This window comes from Eretmochelys imbricata, chromosome 2, assembly GCF_965152235.1.
Source record: "Eretmochelys imbricata isolate rEreImb1 chromosome 2, rEreImb1.hap1, whole genome shotgun sequence".
NCBI classification, from domain to species: domain Eukaryota; kingdom Metazoa; phylum Chordata; order Testudines; family Cheloniidae; genus Eretmochelys; species Eretmochelys imbricata.
This window is the reverse complement of record NC_135573.1, coordinates 98,807,329-98,826,898: the sequence shown is the minus strand read 5'-3', so window position 1 is coordinate 98,826,898 and position 19,570 is coordinate 98,807,329. Positions and strand designations below refer to the sequence as shown.

General features: G+C 37.4%; 1 protein-coding gene across 2 annotated transcripts in view; it reads left to right on the top strand.

Moving 5' to 3' along the window:
* Positions 1–19,570, top strand: part of NETO1 (neuropilin and tolloid like 1) — an 81,915-nt gene that overhangs the window by 8,150 nt on the left and 54,195 nt on the right. For both annotated transcript variants that reach the window (XM_077809081.1, XM_077809082.1), the window contains exons 3-4: positions 676–813; positions 8,124–8,372. In XM_077809081.1, coding sequence (XP_077665207.1) covers positions 676–813; positions 8,124–8,372 — 387 coding nt within the window. The remainder of the gene's footprint in view (positions 1–675; positions 814–8,123; positions 8,373–19,570) is intronic.

Genomic DNA, 19,570 nt, shown 5'->3' with positions numbered 1-19,570 from the left:
TAAATATCTTGCGACACCGGCTACAACAGTGCCACCCGAAAACCTCTTCTCATTTTCATGAGAAAGTGTAAACAAGAAGCGGGTAGCATTATCTTCTGCAAATGTAACCAAACTTGTTTGTCTGAGTGATTGGCTGAACCAGAAGTAGGACTGACTGGACTTGTTGGCTCTAAAGTTTTACATAGTTTTATTTTTTGAATGCAGTTATTTTTTGTACGTAATTCTACATTAGTAAGTTCAACTTTCATCATAAAGAGATTGCACTACAATACTTGTATTAGATGAATTGAAAAATATGATTTTATTTTTACAGTGCAAATATTTATAATAAAAATAAATATAAAGTAATCATGGTACACTTTGTATTATGTGCTCTAACTGAAATCAATGTTTGAAAATGTGGAAAATATTCAAAATATTTATATAAATAGTATTCTCATAGGTTTGACAATGCAATTAATCACGATTAATTTTTTTAATCGTTTGACATTTAAAAAGACTACCTATTCAGGCCCTGGAACCCAACCCTGTTCCCATTGAAGTCAATGCTAAAACTCCCATTGGCTTCAATGTAAATAGGTTTAGACCCTTAATAGGGACTTATTATCTTAAATAGTTACGTGTACTAAATATTTTGTGTGATGTGATTTTCCCCCCACCCCCTGTTTTAAGCAGAAAAGCAAACCACTTCAGAAGGGCAGAAACCAGTACAGTGTGGAACTTGGACAAAATATGCAGAAGGAGGCATCTTCACTTCTCCCAATTACCCCAACAAGTATCCTCCTGACAGAGAGTGCATCTACATTATAGAAGGTGACCAGCCAGTGACTCCCATTCTTCTGAGATTAACTGGGTTTCTCACAAATAATGTCTTTCATCTCATATGTGTCCTGGGAATTTGTGTATGGTGATTCAAATATTGGAAAATATGTCTGATAGTTTGGTCAAATGGGAGACAGGATTTAGAGAAGCAATTTCTTGACATCTTAAATGATTGCTTTGTGGGAAAGGTACTTGTAGTGCACACAAGTGGAGTCTTGACTAATTCTGAAGCAACACACAGTTATCTATGGATAACTCACTAGCGAATAATGACTACAATGTAATTATGTAAACTCACTTGGGGGACTGACTGTATCTAAAATTGGTACCATAACATTAAACTTTTTAAAGGATTTTTTTTAAAAAAGAGAACAAGTAAAAAATCCTAGAATAAAAAAGCATCATGGAAGCTTCTTAAACATACTATAACTGAATCCTAGAAGGTATGCATAAAAAGGGAAGCAAGAGGGCAAGATTCAAAACCAACCCAGTGCAGCTGAACAAAAAAGTGTGTGTGTGAATGGCGCTTATTCAACCCAAACAAGAGTCTGTAATTAAAAAAGAATTAATAATAAAAGTAAAGTGATTCCAATAAAAAGGACTATACGCTATGGCAGGTAAAATGGGATTTAGAAGAACGAAGAGCCAAAAGTATCAAAACAACTAAGAAATTATGTAACTACAGTAGAAGCAGGAAGCTTCAAAGAAAGCAATTAAGGACATTACACACAAGCTACATGATTTCTTTCCTTTGCAGCACAGATTGATGAACATTGAGGAGATGCTTGAAAAGATGAGGTCTGGGGAAGGTAATAAAGATTGAGGTACTGTCAGAGTTTACAGTGTCAAAAAAGGTGGGTGCAGGATCAAACTAACAAGTCATAAGGACCAGATGCAATTCATGTAAGAGTTGGGAAGGCAATCAAGCTGCTCCAGTGATAATGGTTCTATGCCTATCTAGATAAGAATGAAGTAACTGAGGGCCAGATAGGTGTCTAGTGAGATTTTCAAAACCACCTAGGATACCATTGATTTCAATGGGGTTAAGCACCTGTCTGCAGATTTAGGCACCTAAATACTTTCAAAAATTTGGCCCAGAGTTGCTAACAGTATGCTATCTTATAAAAATCTGTTACCATACCAGGAGACTGAAGGGCAGCAAATATTGTATCAATCTTTTTATATTGGAAAAATAAGTGAGACAAGGTGCGAGAGGTAATATCTTTTATTGGCCCAACTCCTGTTGATGTAAGAGACAAGCTTTTGAGTTTTCATAGAACTCTTCTTAAACCATGTGGTAGAGAGGGTCTTGGGAGCTCCAGACTACTGAGCTTTACTTTACCAGGGAAATTGATTAAAACAAGAATTAGAGAGAATTATAAAATGGCAAGATGAATATGATATGGGGACAAACAAGCACGACTTCTATAAAGGAAAATCGGGCTTCTCCAGTCAACTAGAATTCTTCCTGCTCAAGAATCTGTTAAGGAAACTAAGCAGTCATGAGGTAATAGGTTAAATTCTGTCAGGGATTAGAAATTGGCTAATAGAAAAACACAAGCTTAGGTCAGTTTTGAACATGAAAAGGTTATTTAACTTATTTCCATTACTGTGATACTTATGCTCCTAGAATCTGAGCTTCTTGCACACATTAATGAATGTATCCTCACAACATCCTTTTGAGGTTTCTTATCCCCATTGGACAGGAGATGAATGGAGGCACAGTGATATTTCTCAGAGTTACAGAGGAAGCTTGTGGAAGAGATGAGAACAAAGCTCTAGTCTGGTGCCTTACCACAAGACTATTTTTTTTTTCTCTGAACAATGGGGTACCCAAAGGATCGGCTATTGTTGTTTGAATATATTCATGAGTGATCTGAAAAATGGGAGTGGACAGTACTGTGACAAAATATGCAGTTTACGTAAAATGATTTAGGACAGTCAAAATTGCAGAAATATGTGTGGAATTTGAGAAACATATAACTAAGATAGGCAAATAGGTTGCAAGATGCAGATGAAATTCTATGTTGACAGATACACTGTACATTGCATTGTAAGGAATAATTTGAACTCCTACACATTACTGTGTTATAAATTAGTGGTAGCTAACTAACAAAACAAAACACAAACCTAGGTGTTCTTGTATACAGCACACTTAAGTTCTCTGCTTAATGAGCAACTGCTGGTTTTTATTTAAAAACTTGAATATTAGGATGTACGTGGAATGAGATTAAAAAAAATTGCTGAAGCCTTATGATGACATTATGGAATATGATTGTAAGCACTCCCCTTCAATGCTGTGGTCAGTCCTGGTCTCTCTCTCTCTCTCTCTCAGTCTTAAAAATAAAGAAAGAGGCAGGACAAGAACAGGTCAACTGGTGGGCACCACAATGAATAGAGGTGTGGTAAAGTTTCAAAATAAGAGAAACTGAAAAAATTGTAATTGCTTACAGAAGAAACAAATAAATGGGGACAGGATAGAGCTCTCTAAAATAAAGGCACAGAAAAAATAAATTGGGTGTTCCTTTTTTTATAAGACATAAGTATGACAGTCAAAGAAATTGAAAGAATACTTTTAAGTATCATATTACTCTGTGGAACTCATTGTCACAAGATATTGAGGTTGAGGGTTTTCAAAACAAAGATTAGACACTGATATGGATAAGAACAGTTAAAGTTACATACAGTACATATTAGAGACAAGGTGGACAAGGTAATATCTTTTAATTTTGTCTCTAATATCCTGGGACCAGCATGGTTACAAAAACACTGCGAATAAGCAGTATGTGTGTATTTTAAATGAAGGATGAATGACTGGTAAATTTGATAATGCCATTTAACCCACATCATAAAGATGTGACTGTCTATTCTGTGGAAAAAGAAAAGGAGTACTTGCGGCACCTTAGAGACTAACAAATTTATTTGAGCATAAGTTTTCGTGAGCTACAGTGAACCTCACGAAAGCTTATGCTCAAATAAATTTGTTAGTCTCTAAGGTGCCACAAGTACTCCTTTTCTTTTTGTGGATACAGACTAACACGGCTACTACTCTGAAACCTGTTATTCTGTGGAAGTCTCTCTCAAACTTAACAAATAGAACATAGTAACGTAGAATTCCCATACTAGATCAGACCGCTGATCCATCAAATTTGGTATCTTGTCTTCAACAGCAGCAACTACCAGAAACTTCAGACAACAGTGCTAGAATCCCTATAATGAACAGCAAGGAATAAGGTGCACATGGGGGAAGTTTCAAGCTAATTTCTATCTCTGTATATGGTTTACGCCTTTGTATTCAAAGCCTTTATATGCCTTATACATTGTTATCCTATTGTATGTAATCTGTGACAATGAGTTTCACAGAATAATATATTTAAAAGTATTCTTTCAGTTCCAATATAATATAATGAAAACACACAATAGGGCAATAAAAACAATAATAGCAGAAATCCTGAAGTCCCTACTGAGGCAAAATTTCCACTGACTTTAATGGGACTGAGTAAGAGCTTCAGAATTTGTCCTGTCGTACTGAAATAGTAATTTATTTTGCTATAAAATAGTTTCAAAATATTGTAGCTCATGTTAAATGTATACCACTCTTTTAGCATTTTAAAATTGTTTTAATAAAGAATAGGTGTCCACAATAGGTGCTATGATCATTGTCTAAAGAACCTAAATGGGGGGAGGGAGGGGATTCTGTTAGCAGATGATTCTTTAATCTAGCCTTCAAAGATGTAACAAGAGCCAACAGCCAGAAGCTGAAGCTACACAAATTCAGACTAGAAATAAGATGTAATTATTCTAACAGTCAGCATAATTAACCATTGGAACAACTAGGGATGTGGCGGTTTCTCCATTGCTAGAAATCTTTAAATCAAGATTGGATGTTTTCTAAAAGATATGTTCTAGATCAACTAGAAATTATGGGCTCGATGCAGGAATTCCAGCATGAGGTTCTATGACCTGTGTTATGGAAATCTGACTAGAAGATCAGACCAGTCCCATTTGGCCATAAAATCTGTTAATATGGGTGTGGTCTTGCCTTTTTTAGTGGGCAAAGAAAGTTGTGTGCTTTTTACTTTAATATTGGGACAGATCCTGCACGTGCATCACACATGCACAACTTCTGCTGGACAAAATTCACCGCTGGCATATTCAGGGTTAACTCCAGTAACTGCACTTGCTTTTGCCAGCAATGAATTTGTCCTGTCGATTTCAACAGGAATTGTGCACCTGGAGCACCTTCAAGAGCTAAGGCTTTTACTTGTGTTAAATATATTCTGAGAATGACACAGCCAAACATTATAAAATATATTTCAACTTTTGTGCTAGATGTGTAGAATCTTGTTACTTGCATATTTAGATCAATTCAATAATTATTCTCCAATTAAATGCATATTTATAAATATAAGGAGGGAGTGCCTGGGATCATTTTTATGAACTTGAGAAGAGTTGTCTATTAAATCTTCCAATTTATATATTTTTGGGTGTTAATATTGCCTGCCTGTTTCCTTTATAATCAATACAAAATGAACGGTAGATCTCTTGAAGGCCATCCATGTTTTCCCAATGATCATTAAGTTTCTTGTATACTCTTTCTCTGTATATAAATCTTGTAGGGCTGTCATATTTCACTATATTAAAAAAAAACTGTCCGCTTGAGTAACAATATAAGTGGATTTGCATAGTATATTTCATGGAGTTTCATGTTTTTATAATTTATTATCCAAAACAAGTAAAAGGATCTGAACAACTGGAGATACCAAGGATTTAAGCAAATCCATTAGTCCTGCAGCAACTCACATTTCTGAGAGGTAGATGTTTAGATCATTGTCTCATTTCCAAACAATCTGCTAAATGAAACAGAATTTTTTTTCTTAACTTTAACTGTTAGTTACACAGACTTATAGGCTGCTCAGAATTAAAACTTTAATTGTGTGAGTTTTGCTGCAACTGTTAGAACTAGTTAGCAACCAATGTCTTTTTTTCCCCAGCAAATGTAAAATCTAAAGACAGCACTTGTGGAAGCTAATTAAATTAAAAAGGTGACAAGACATTCAAGCATTAAGCAGTCTTTCCATGGTATTAAAGTCTCAGAAGAAAAATAATTAGAAGCTTAATAAAGAAGATTTTTAAGATTTGATGAGGCACCAGCAATGTGTTTACTCACATCCTTTGCCTAAACTGTAACTATAGGCCAAACTCCTGTGGCCATCAGTGGACTTTACACATGAGTGAGGATTTCAGGATTGACCCTCCCAGTAACGAGTACATTTTCCTGTACACTGTGAAGGAAAGTATAATCTAATAGTTGTGGTGGGCCTGCTTGAGAGCATTACTGTGTTGCTGTGCAGTAAGCTAGGGCACAGGAAGGGCCTCATAGAAAACTTGCTTGTTGTAAGCAAAGAGGAGGTTTGGTAGAAATCATACTCTTGTGTATTCAGTATTTAACCAGAAGCGAGGATTTGAGCTGTGGCTTTTTCAATCATCCATAGATATTTTCAGGAACATTTGGATCACTTTGTTGCTCAGATGAGATGTAGTCAGCTTGAAACTTTGATCTTTAAGTGTAAACACAGTATTCAAAAAAGGCAATGCAGTTTAGGGGCCAAATTGTTCTTGGCCTTTGTGCATCTGGATAGGAGAATGGGGTAGGGCCTGGGACCCCTTCCTATCTTGGGATACCCTCTGCAAGGATTAGGGATAATCACAGTCCTTACAGTTGGGGGAGCACAAAGTGCTGCATCCCAAACAGAGAGGGTGAGGCTGAAAGCTCTGTTCTTCTCTGTACTGGGATGTCTAGTAGGCTAGGCATAATAGGAGTAGTAGACATTACAGCCTTAGAGCAGCCGGTGCATGTTCTGTACACAGGAGAACTCAGGGCAAGCACAATCCCGCCCTGAACACCCCAGGAGGCAATGGGGCCCTGCACAACCTCTACTCAGAGCTACATACTCACATAGGCAAAACACTCTCAACTCAGTTTAAAAATAAATATAAGGAAAGGAAAATAAACAGTAGCAATATTGAAATCCTAAAACCAATATTGATATAAGGTTCAGAATGCTGTTGTACAGAATGAACTAAATTTTGCACTCCTTAGTTCAGCAGATGCCAATGGGAGTTTTAACAGAGTCAGGACTTCAGGTCTGATTCTCACTTACCTTTTACGCCACTCTTGCAGTGTAATTTACTTATCAATGACAAAGTGGTATAAAAAGGTCTTAGTGTAAATCAGAATCCTCTTTGCAGTGTTTCTCACAATACATTTAATAATCCGTGGAAATCAAGCAACGTTTGGTCAAGCATTTGTTTGACTATGAATCATCACTGGCAAGATTTCTCATAGATGTATTGGCGTGATGGAGAGATAGGGTTTTCTAACACAGGCAGTTTAATTAAAAACAAACAATACATGAAATTAATGTCATGCTCCCAGAAGCAAAAGTGGAGGGCCCACCCAGAGCCAGATCCTTGTCTTCAGTGGCATTGACGATTAAGAAAATGATGTAGTTCAACCACAATCTATTGGACTTTATGTGCAAATTACTGGGTGAAATTCTCTTGTCTTTGTTATACAGGATCCCCACCGGCCATAAAAATCTCTGAATTTAGTATCTCTTTAATAGTCAAATCTTTGATTAAGTGATCATTTTAAAGTATCTTCAAGGTTTCCAGTAGCATATTGTTTGTTCTTTAATTAAGGAAATTAATTTTACTTGTTCTTTGGGTGGTTTCATAAATGATGTTTCCCGTATTTAATATTATGTTTCCAGTAAGATGGTAAAATCATTTAAGGCCAAATTTTGTTGTAGGATTTATACACAGGTCTCTCATTGACTTCAGTGCATCTGGAGACAGAATTTGTCCTTAGTGTCATACTCTAGTTCTGAAGAAGGAATTCCTCATCTTCATAAGCACTGAAGAAAAGTACATCTTCCTTAAGATGTCTGAGGAGAGATTTTCACCCATTAATTGGATTCCTTCAGAACTTCTCTGTGAACCAACTATTGCCAAATCATATTTTGCTTTTTGACATAGATGGTTTTCTTAGCTTACTTAAGAAATAGTGTTGGAAATGCTTTTTCATAGGGTAAGAATAGGTATGTAAGTTAATGTAGTGAAATTTAGTTAGGCTACTGAAGATGTCATAATTTTCAGATACTGACCAGAACCATTGATTAAGAAAAAAAGGTAATAGTGTATCGAGAAACTAGAATGTATACATTTATCAAAATTCTGAAAGTAAAAAAATTAGCAAGTTTTTAACTGCACAAATTTTGTTTTCTTTCCCCCTCTAGCTGCCCCTAGACAATGTATTGAGCTACACTTCGATGAAAAATATTCTGTAGAGCCTTCTTGGGAGTGTAAATTTGATCACATTGAAGTGCGAGATGGACCTTTTGGCTTTTCCCCAATCATTGGACGTTTCTGTGGACAGCAAAATCCACCTATGATAAAATCTAGTGGCAGATTCCTGTGGATTAAATTTTTTGCTGATGGTGAGCTGGAATCTATGGGTTTTTCTGCTCGATATAATTTCACACCTGGTGAGTACAAAGTGTTACACTTTTGGCAAAAGGTTTGATTTTTACAGCTTGCTTTGGTAGTAATGTAGAATTGTGCAGCACTTCAATATTTTTAATGGGAATATATTTTAATTTCAAAGAAAATATATTTTTTAATTTAAGCTCCTGATGCCCAGTTTGTTTATCCATTTTGCACAACACACCCAGCTTTTTTCACATATCGAGCGGAGGGACTTGTGTAATTGTAAAAACACATTGTTTTCAACAGAGTTCTATTCTAGGAAATCATTTAAAATCCTTTATCAGGAAGTATATGGTTTATATTTGATTGTTACGCTGTGTAGTTTTTCCTTCAAAGTGATCAGCAATAAAAAGTATTTTAATAATAATTAAAAAAAGGAATTCTAAGAAAATTACATCACTGCTTTTTCGCTTTGCTCTATTAGAGAGGGATTATCCTATACCTGTGCTCATTAGGGGAGATAACTGGCAAACTGCTGCATGTATTCCAAAAGGAAGCTTGAGATCCAAAGAATAATGTGTTCAGCTAAGTGTTCCAGTGAAAGATGTTTCCAAATCTCATTTGCAGTTGTACAATTATACTTTCTTTATCAATTTGTCTGTTTAATTTATTAGAGTAAAATCAAAATTTCTAGTCATACTTCCAGCTAAATGTTTCCTCAGATCATTACAATAAAAAAGTTATTTATTTTATTTTTGGCTTCAGTAACACTACGCTGCAGTCTTGAGGATTTCATGGCATTCTATAGGGTCTCTGACATACGGAGCAATGACTCATGTTTTAATATAGCTTGCTTAGAGGGGTTGTACTTGTAATTATTTATGTAATTTTGTCAATTACGTAACCAATGTTTCAGTTAACTTGTATTGGGTACAGTAATGTTCTTTTAGAACATGAGCAAAAATCAGTCAGACACAAATCCTGCTTGCTTCCTTATTCCAGTGGTACCACAGAAGTTAATAGGACTACCTGTGTGTAACTAAAGCAAGCAGGAATTAACCTCAAAGGGCTCTACACAGCTTTATTTATCTGAAACAAGTACAAGAGATAACTTAAAATTAACAATTGGGTTTCAACTAGATATTAAGCTGAAGGATATTGTCTCTTGAAGGGGAAAGTGCACCTATAGGTCGGACATGCATTTCACATATACAATAGCAGAACTTCTTATTGATGTCTGTGGGAAATTCTTCAGTAAGCTGGTGGGCGCATATATATATATATATACTTTGTTTTTCTATAAACAATTGTGAATGGACAGAACAATATTCCTTGGGTGAAATTTTACTGAAGAGCCACATGTGCTTACCTCTTAAAAATTGGATTAGCTGTGATCTGTCAGTAACAGAGGCTCCGTGAGCTTCACCATATTCCCTCACCTCCCTGCCTCAGAAAAAGTACTTAATTCTAGATCTCCATATCCCTCATATTTCAAAGGAGCTATGGTGCTTTGGTCGAAATGGACGGTGTTAGCACAATCCACAACTTTATTCCATCTAAAAACTTCCCAACTGAAAAAAACAATTTCTGCTATCATGTTCTATTCCTCATTCCTCTTCCGCTGATGTGAGTTTTTTTCTGACTCAAGATCAATGCCAGTAAATTGCTGTAGCAGCATAAATTACTCCAGACTTCAGGTGGAATAGCTCTTTTTTGAAAGCATCCTATATGAGGACTTGGAAAAAAATAAGTGAGTCTAGGAATATAGGCCATAAATAAAAGTATAATTCACCCAGACACAATTCAGAGTAGTGTTATCTTCCTTACCTTTGATTTGTGTATTGTGAAGGTCAGTGATAGTTAGATCCATAGCCAGTTATAACTTTAAAAAGAGTGGGATGTAGGGGTTCCCACTCCTGTCTCCCTAGATAAAGGCAAAGCTACATCTGTGGATGATTATATAAAATCAGGTCTTCCTCATGCTGTTAGCTGGAGGACTGGAATTGAGGAGGGGAAGCAGAGAGAAGCTCATCAGGAACACAGGAGACATACGAATGAGGATCATAGGTCCTCTGTTACCAACTTGGAGAGGTGATGAGGGTGGGATAATACTCTGCAAAGGTCTGGCTTCCATGAAAGGTGATATTTCTCCTCTTCCCCACTTCTGATGTTTGTGTGCGTGCGGGATCAGGGCTGGATTTCTCAAGATCTGTAGCCTAAATGTGTGGGTGGGGTGTGGGGAGAGGCAATTGGCAGCCCGGCCATAAAACTGACAATCCCAAGGGGAGTGTTAAAGAGGAGCAAAGGGAGGAGTGGCTGGCTCATGTGCCTCTGTAAATTGAACACCTGACCCTTTAATGTCACTGAAATTATACTCATCCTGGGCCATAACTGTCTCTGATACTCACTTTTTTTTTTTTTTTTTTTTTTTTACAAAGTAAGGATCAAGGGAAAACTGACAACAAGGCTTGCGAACAAATCAGCAGAAAACAGAGATTTAAACAGAGAGACACTTGGAAAACATTGATACATAAAGAGATGTAGGGGTTATAATGGACAGAAAATTAGATTGGAACTTGCATTATGGTTTGGTGGCAAATGCAATAGATACAATCAGAGCTTTCAATGCAGAGGCTTCACGTGATAATGGGAGACTAAAATGCCTCTTTGCGTCTGGATTGCCTCTAGAATACTGCATTCAGTGCTGGGCATCTCAGTACCAAAACAATGCAGACAAATTTGAGGGGCATTTAGAGAACTAAAACAAAGGTAATTATAACGGAGATACTGATTTATAAAGAAAGATTGAAAGAAAGAATGTGTATAACTTGGCTAAATAATGACTCAACAGAAAACACAACTGTTTATAATTACTTGAAAGTTGTATGCATGAGAAGGGAGAGGAATTCTTTAGGTTGTCTCAAGGGTGTATAACTAGGCCAAAAGGGATGAAGCTAAGGAAAGAGAAATAAGGCTGAATATCAGGACAAACAAACTTCCTAATGGTAAAATCTATTAGTTTGGGGAAATTAAGAAGCCCCATTAGTTGAGATATTTTAAATCTAGGTTGGATGAAGTACTAGAAAGGAAATGGTATAGAACAATCCTGGCAGAGGGATAGTTTAATAATTTGCAAGTATTGGACCTTTCCTGTGTTCAACTGCTTTGATTCAAGAGAGAGAGCTGCCCAGGAGGTATTTGGAAACCTAAAATTTTTCACACAGACTCTGCTGTATCTATTTAATGTAAAGGTTCCAGTGCAAACTTCAGAAGTCTCTTGTGGATTTTATTCATTAACAGTTGTGGGGTGGTTTTTGTGTGGGGACAGGGTATTCTGGCATCTCATGACAAATGAGACCATTGTCATACTATTTAAATGGAACTGTAGCTATTTTCTTCTACTTTATACTCTGAAATTACAAGTATAATGTAAAACTTTCAGAATGAATAAACTCAGAAACAAACACACTACAAATATAATTGGGTACACACAAATGTACCTATCTCTCTTTCTCACTAATAACTGGGAGAACTATTTCAAATGACTGAACTTTGCAAATAAATCTTTTCTAAAAAATAGTAGTAAAGCAAAATGTGGATTCATGAAGTCATATGTACACATGCCTAGTTTATTTCTTTGTTTTTTACTTTTGAAATTTCAGCTATTTGGGCTGAAAAAAATAGTTACACCGATTTTTTGTTAAATGTTTTATGACTAAATTCTTGAGAATGCAAGATGATTATACAAACAAATATTCTGAGATGTGTAAGGTATATTTTTTTAAATAAATGTACCCATTGACCACCCTTTCAATTTTATTTTTTAATTCTCTAGCTGCTTTAGTTGAGGCCTACATGGAGCTCTGTGAATCTGTGGAGTTCTTCCTAATCCACAAACCAGTGTTTTTACTCTTTAAAATGTTTTTTTTGTTTGCAAAATTTTCATGAAAACGGAATAATAAATGTACTCCATTTTTAGAGCCCTGAGCATTTTGAAGCTGCTGTTGTCTGGCACATTTTGATCTTAAACCATGTTGGCTGGAAAGGTGTCTCAACTTGTGCATATGTTTTTGGTGTCTCAACTTGTGCGTATGCCAGGGAGGATCACCCTGTACAGACTACCCGCTGATTTCTTAAAGGGTGGTATTTTAATATGGTCAGACAATCACTGACTCCTCCCATCTATGGCTCCCCTTGTACTATCAGAGCCTTTTCCTCGTTCCCTGTAGTATACTTTTCTGAAATTCGCAAAAAGAAAAGGAGTACTTGTGGCACCTTAGAGACTAACCAATTTATTTGAGCATAAGCTTTCATGAGCTACAGCCCACTTCATCGGATGCATACTGTGGAAAGTGTAGAAGATCTTTTTATACACACAAAGAATGAAAAAATACCTCCCCCCACCCCGCTCTCCTGCTGGTAATAGCTTATCTAAAGTGATCACTCTCCTTACAATGTGTATGATAATCAAGGTGGGCCATTTCCAGCACAAATCCAGGGTTTAACAAGAACGTCTGGGGGGGGGGTAGGAAAAAACAAGGGGAAATAGGTTACCTTGCATAATGATTAAGCCACTCCCAGTCTCTAAACCTGTTACTCTAAGGCTGTTACTCTGAAACCTTTTCTGAAATTCTCTCTCATCCGTCCTCTGTGTTCAGCTGCACCACACAGGCCCATTCTCCATCCTGACCTTGGATCTGCTGTGGCTGCATTCCAGGTGTGCACACATGCACCTCTTTGGGCTCGTCTTGTTTAGAAAACTTATTACATTAAGACACATTAATAGCATGACGTTAACTGACTATTGTTGTCTACAATGAACAATTAGTTAGCTAACACCTGTTATAACACAATGCAATTTCCTAGTATAGACAAAGCCTCTGTGAGATCTGCAGCCTTCCTGACACTATAATATAGTTAATTTCACCAACCTAACCTTCCAACATCTCAGTTTCTTGCCCCAATGCCCCCCCTCCCCACCCCCAGTATGGAATTATAGTTCTCACACTGTTCTCTTGGCCAAGGCTAAATACGTTGTGGCGATGACTCCAGTGCTAAGAGAAGCTACAGCAAATGTCAAGTTACAGCGAAGTAGTCTTAGACACCAGACCTCACTCTGTACCTTGGGTGAAATCCTGGTCTCATTTAAGTCAATGCCAAAACTCAATCTTCAGTAGAATTTCACCCTTGTGTGAAGCAGGGGCAGGATTCTTGCATCATCATTGATAGTTTTCTTAAAATATCCACTCAGTGTGCAGTGGCAGTCAAAAAAGCTAACAAAGTAAGGAACAAATAGGAAAAGGATAGACAGAAAATAAGACAGAAAATACCATAATGCCTCTAAATAAATGCATGGTACACCCACACCTTGAACACTGTGTGCAGTTCTGGTCGCTCTATCTGAAAAAGGCTATATTAGAATTGGAAAAGGTACAGAGAAAGGCAACAAGTATAACTGGGTTCAAAAATGAATTCTATTAGTTCACGGGGGATAGGGCTATCAATGGCTATTAGCCAAGACAGTCAGGGGTGTAACCTTATGCTCTGGATGCCTCTAAGCCTTTGAGTCCTGAATACTGGGACTGGACAGGAAGGGATGGATCACTCAGTAATCGCCCTGTTCTGATCATTCCCTCTGAAACATCTGGCATCTGCCACTGTTGGAAGACAGGATAGTGGATTAGATGGGCCATTTTTCTGTTAAGATTTGTATGATACCCAACTTTTCCCAGAGTTAGGAAATAGAGTAGAGTTTGGCCGAATATATGAAACCATACTACCATTTTGCTAGGTGTTACTTAGAAAGGAATAGTATCCCCGTTCCTCAGATCAGCAGTCTGACACTTCAAAAGAGAATAACTCTTGCATGAACTCAGAAATACATCTGAAAAAAACATCTGGTGTCATGTTTAAAAACATCCAATTTATAGAATGAACTGTTTGGGCACAGCAGTGTTCTGTCACTGTTTCAAAATATCCACCGCATAATAACTGCTTCCCTATTTTTTTATTTTTTTTTTTTGGCGGGGGGAAGGAGATACAGCGAGGGGAAGGGTCAGCACTTTCATCCTGCTGCATGAATGTCAGTAAAGTGCATAATAGCTAAGTACAGTTTCAAACTAGAGGTGGGCCTGAAGCTAAACCCCAGATTTGAACCGCTCAGGAGCTTGTGGTAAATTTGTAAATCTGGAGACAGAGCTTAATGTTGTGGGTTGGCCATTTCTGTTTTAAAACCATGTCTCTCCTGTGCTGTGCCTTCTCATTGACTCTCATTTTGCCACTAATGTTTTCTAAGTGATTAAGAATGGTTTAGCATTAACTGTATGGGAAGCCTGGGCAGTCTGTTTTTTCAGGCTTCTGAAAACACCTAGTTCTTAATGAGTATTTTCCGAGGCTTAACATGTGTATTAGTATAGTCACTCCCACTGTAGTAACTAGCTATTTTCATTCCTGACATCTCCCCTTACCCTTTTTTAAAAGTTACTATATTTCTTTTAAGACAATACTTTTAACCTAACGTATATTTGGTTAATAGATTCTGAATACTTTTCAAAATCGCTTAGTCGGTTACAGTTCACATCACTCCCATGTCTGGCAAGTTTTTCTTTTTTCTAATAGCCCTTACCAGCACTATTCCAGGATGATTATTTGTTGTTTCATCCTGGCACTACTGTGGTCTATGGTAATTCTACACTTGGTGATGTGGATGTCTGCAATGATTCTCCTGGAACTCAGGCAGTTCTTTTTCCCTCCTCCACTTATCTCTTCTTTAAGAAGTTCAATTTTCACTATGATGTCCTGTATCAACAGATATCTCAGATGCTGCAAAGGCTCCAAGTAAGGCTTGACAATTTCCCTTGTACTTCTGACAGTCTATTTTCTACGCATATGATTGTGGCCCTTCTGCAGGAGCAGAGGAGGGTAAGAGCTCTTGCTCGTTTTAAGCTGTTGCCCTCAATTTTCTTATGGACTGGTTGTCAGGCTGTCCATTTAGAAGACAGTGGTTTTATATGCCTGCCAAAGAATTTTTTTTTTAATCTCCTTGCCTTTCTTCCAGTTATATTTGTAAATCCGGTATTTGCTTAGGTCTGAATAGCTGAGGTCTTGTGGGACATAAAGACTTTGTTCATGTTTCCATTATCATCTGTTCTTCTGTTGATGTATGTGACAGACTCATAATCTCCTGCAATATGCTACAAAGATCTTTTTGAATTAAGTTTAGGTGTTATTGTGTCAGGATTGTATGTAACCCTTCAAGGTGGGAGATATGATAGATGTGGGACCTGGGAGTTCAAAAGACTACACAGAAAATGTGCCGGACAAGTATGAACTTTTGGAACAATAAGTGTTAAGTGGATTTTTCTGGGGAATCCCAAGGGAGAGGTTCATGCAACTTCCCCAACTGTGGTTATGCAAGTACCCAGCCTTTTGAAACCATGCCCAGAAGAGAGGGTCATTGTCTGTTGATTACCTGTTACAGAAGGCTAAGATCAAAGTCCCAAGCAGTATAAAGAAATGACTGATCTGCCCACTCTAAGTTCTGGTTCTGGATTTAAGAGGGATGAACTTGTAAGCACTGAAAACACTGTTATGGAGGACTAAAACCTACCAGGTTGGAGTTAAGGTGACCTCTAGTGAGCTTTTTAGAATGCATGTAGGGATTTTATTGTTTTCTCTGTAATTCTTTGTCTTAGGAATTACTGTTCTTCATTAGAAAGAGCTGTGTGGTAACTTATAACTGGTCTTAGCCCTCAAAGAGAAAGCAAAGCACAGGTGCTGGCCTTTTTTTTTTTTTTTTTTTTGGCAATCTGGCTTGCTGAGGTATCAGAGTGTAAGGCGGGGAGCTGTGCAACCTTAAAGTCCCCAGTCAGGAGGGAGTGAGACGTGTGTGTCTCTGTCCAAGGAGCCTAAAGTGGGTGCCCTTGGTGGAACATGAAGAGGGAAATACAGGTGTAGTTACCTTGAAACTATGATAATTTTTAAAATCCAACAGGGATAGCTATGGCTCCTTATTGACATGATTAGCTTTCTTTGACAAATGTTTCACTTTGAATAGCTATTCTGGTTCCAATTACTCTGTGGTTATTTTGAGAAGGACGTGATGTGTGCAAACTGTGGTGAGACTTAGAAAATTTCTAAAACTTCACACCTGACAATTGGAGTCTTTTACCAGCAGTCAAAATTTCTGACTTTCTACATCCTGTTCATAGTGACTTTTATAAAGGCAATTGCCACCCTAGTTGTTTGATAGTGTTGAAATGCCCATGAATTTATTGTAGTAATCAATTAATAGTGTTTGTCAAATTCAGATTTGTCTTCTAAACTTTGATACACTTTCTCTGGGATTTCGTGACCCTACAGTGTGCATGATTTAAGAAAACAGTTACATACAGTTATGTGAGCACTCATCCCAGGGCATCTCTTGCCCTTTGCTTACATTTTCAATATTTAGATAACTGCTAGTGAGCATTTTTGTTCAGCTTTCTCCTTTTATCAAAACATTGTCCTCACTAATTTATTCATTAAATTGCCTGTGTTGGCTCAGTTACTGTCAATGTGATTTAGTTCTCTTGGGGATCCTTGCAAAAACCTATATTCAAAATGGGCTCTCTGTTTCAATATGAAACACAACTAAATTTGGAAGCAGTAATAGGTATGTGCTGCATCACATGAATATCCTATTTATCAGTCTCACTAATGATATTAGTGTGGCTCTGCCTACCGGCCTGTTGAAATATCCACTAAATGTAATTCTTTCAACTTCAGTATTACATTTAAGTTCCCATGGTACTAAAGACAAAGACCAAATCATATTCACAAAAACTTTTACATGGACTTTGGTAGCACCAGGATTTGCGCCAAACCATTTTTAAACAAACCTTTAAATGGCTGGTAAGAGATTTTGATATATATCATGTTTCTCTCTTTCTCATATCTACCCATTGCCACCGTATATAAGAACCTCACAATCTTTAATATATTTAACCACATAATTCCTCTATGAGGGTCGAAGTACAATTTATCCTTCCTCTTGCCAAGCCTTCTCTCTCTATAAATATATCCAACTAGAAATTACTGAGACATATTCAAACTTAATATATATTACGAGCAGGGAGTTAAGGTTGAGAGTACATCTTAGTAACTTGAGGGTAAAAAAATATACAGGGATGTTATTGTCCCAAACACAAGCATTACTAACCAAGAAAATTCAAAGCTTTTAAGTTAAATCTAAAAGAGAGTGAAACATAGGCTCCTAGACTTTAAGGCCAGAAGGGACCATCATGATCATCTAGTCTGACCTCCTGCACATCACAGGCCACAGAACCTCACCCACCCACTCCTGTAATAGACCCATAACCTCTGGCTGAGTTACTGAAGTCCTCAAATCTTGATTTAAAGACTTCAAGTTACAGAGAATCCGTCATTTACTCCAATTCAAACCAGCAAGCAACCAGTACCCCATGCTGTAGAGGAAGGTGAAAATCTCCAAGGTTTCTGCCAATCTGACCTGGAGTAAAATTTCTTCCCAATCCCAAATATGGCAGTCAGTTAGACCCTGAGTTTGTGGGTGAGACTCACCAGCCAGATGACTGGGAAAAAATTATCTGTAGTAACTTAGAGTCTTCACCATCTAGTGTCCCATCTCTGGCAGTTGGAGATACTTGCTAATAGTAGTTGCAGATGGATCATATGCCATTGTAGGAAATCCTCCTACCATCCCCTCCATAAACTTATCAAGGTCTGTCTTGAAACAAGTTAGATATTGTTGATCTCATTACTCCCTTTGGAAGGCTGTTCCAGAACTCCACTCCTCTGGTGGTTAGGAACCTTTGTCTAATTTTCAAATCTAAACTTATTGAGGGCCAGTTTATATCAGTTTGTTCTAGTGCTAACATTGGCCCTTAAACAATTCCTCTCCCTCCCTGGTGTTGATTCATCTTTTGTATTTATAGAGAGCAATCATATCTCCCCTCAGCCTTTGGTGAGGCTAAACAAGCCAAGTTCCTTAAATCACCTCTTGTAAGGTAGCCTCTCGATTCCTCTGATCATCCTAGTAGCCCTCTCTGCACCTGTTCCAGTTTGAATTTATCTTTTTTAAATGTGGGAGACCAGAATTGCCCACAGTAATCCAGATGAAGTCTCAGCAGTGCCGTGTATTTTGAGTATGGAAATGTATAGTTAAGGCATCCAGACAGCCGTCAGTTTGCCCTGCTATGGTGCCATTAAACAAACATACCTTTGTGATGAGTATATTTCAGTGTTTGTGGTCCAAAACTAAGTTCAATTAAGTTTTAAGAATGTGTTTCCCCTTTCTCTCCCCCAAGCCCCTGACCCTAGTTCCCTTTGTCCAGACACAGCTCTCTCAAATCCTGGTGTAGCTAGCAAGATCTACCTGTTAATATGACCGCAGTAATTCACTGCATTTTCATGCAAGGGTCAAGTACCAAATATCAGGATGACGCAACAGACATCGCCTCAGTGCAGTGTCCTAGAGTCTGACATCCTTTTATAGTATGTCTTCCTAATGCCAGGCAATGTCATTTCCCACTGTTTCGCTTAAGTATTTATTGGCTATAGGTGGCTTTGAATTTAATTTTGGCAGATCATTTTTTTGTTCCTGAAAATATCTGAAGATCTTTTTAACATGAAGAAGTGTTGGTATTTCAAAAATTGCTTTTCGTTTATCTGGGTTATAAAATTAAGACTAGACATAGTCTGAAATTTGTTGACATTACTGCTTTTGATCAGAAAATTCTAATTAATCAAAAACAAAACTTTTTTGCAGGAAAAGGTCCTTTTCAATAAAACTTCTGTTGGGAGGTTTTCCAGGCCTAATATGTAATTTCTTGTCTGAGAGAGGCACCGACCCCCAGAAAAGTCAAGAGCCTCGCACTCAGTTGGGATGTGGGAGGCCCAATTTCAGGTCTAGACTCCAAATCAAGCAGAGGAGGAACTTGATCTTAAGTGTATCACATCCCAGCTGAGCACACTAACCACTGGGATATTGCCTATTCTGGGATGGATGACTTTCTCTCTCTGGTTTTTCACTAAAATTTCAAAAGGTCTCAGTTTTTCATCCCAATGTGGAACAGGAAAAAAAATAAAATCTTGAACATTTTCTCAGGAGAGGAAAACAGTTTCATAGCCAGCTCTAATTAAAACATCTTTGCTCAAATTACATTCAGTACAATGATTTTTTTAACTATTAGTTTGTTTGGTGTCATTATTTTGCTCTTAGCAAAATTTGCCGAAATTC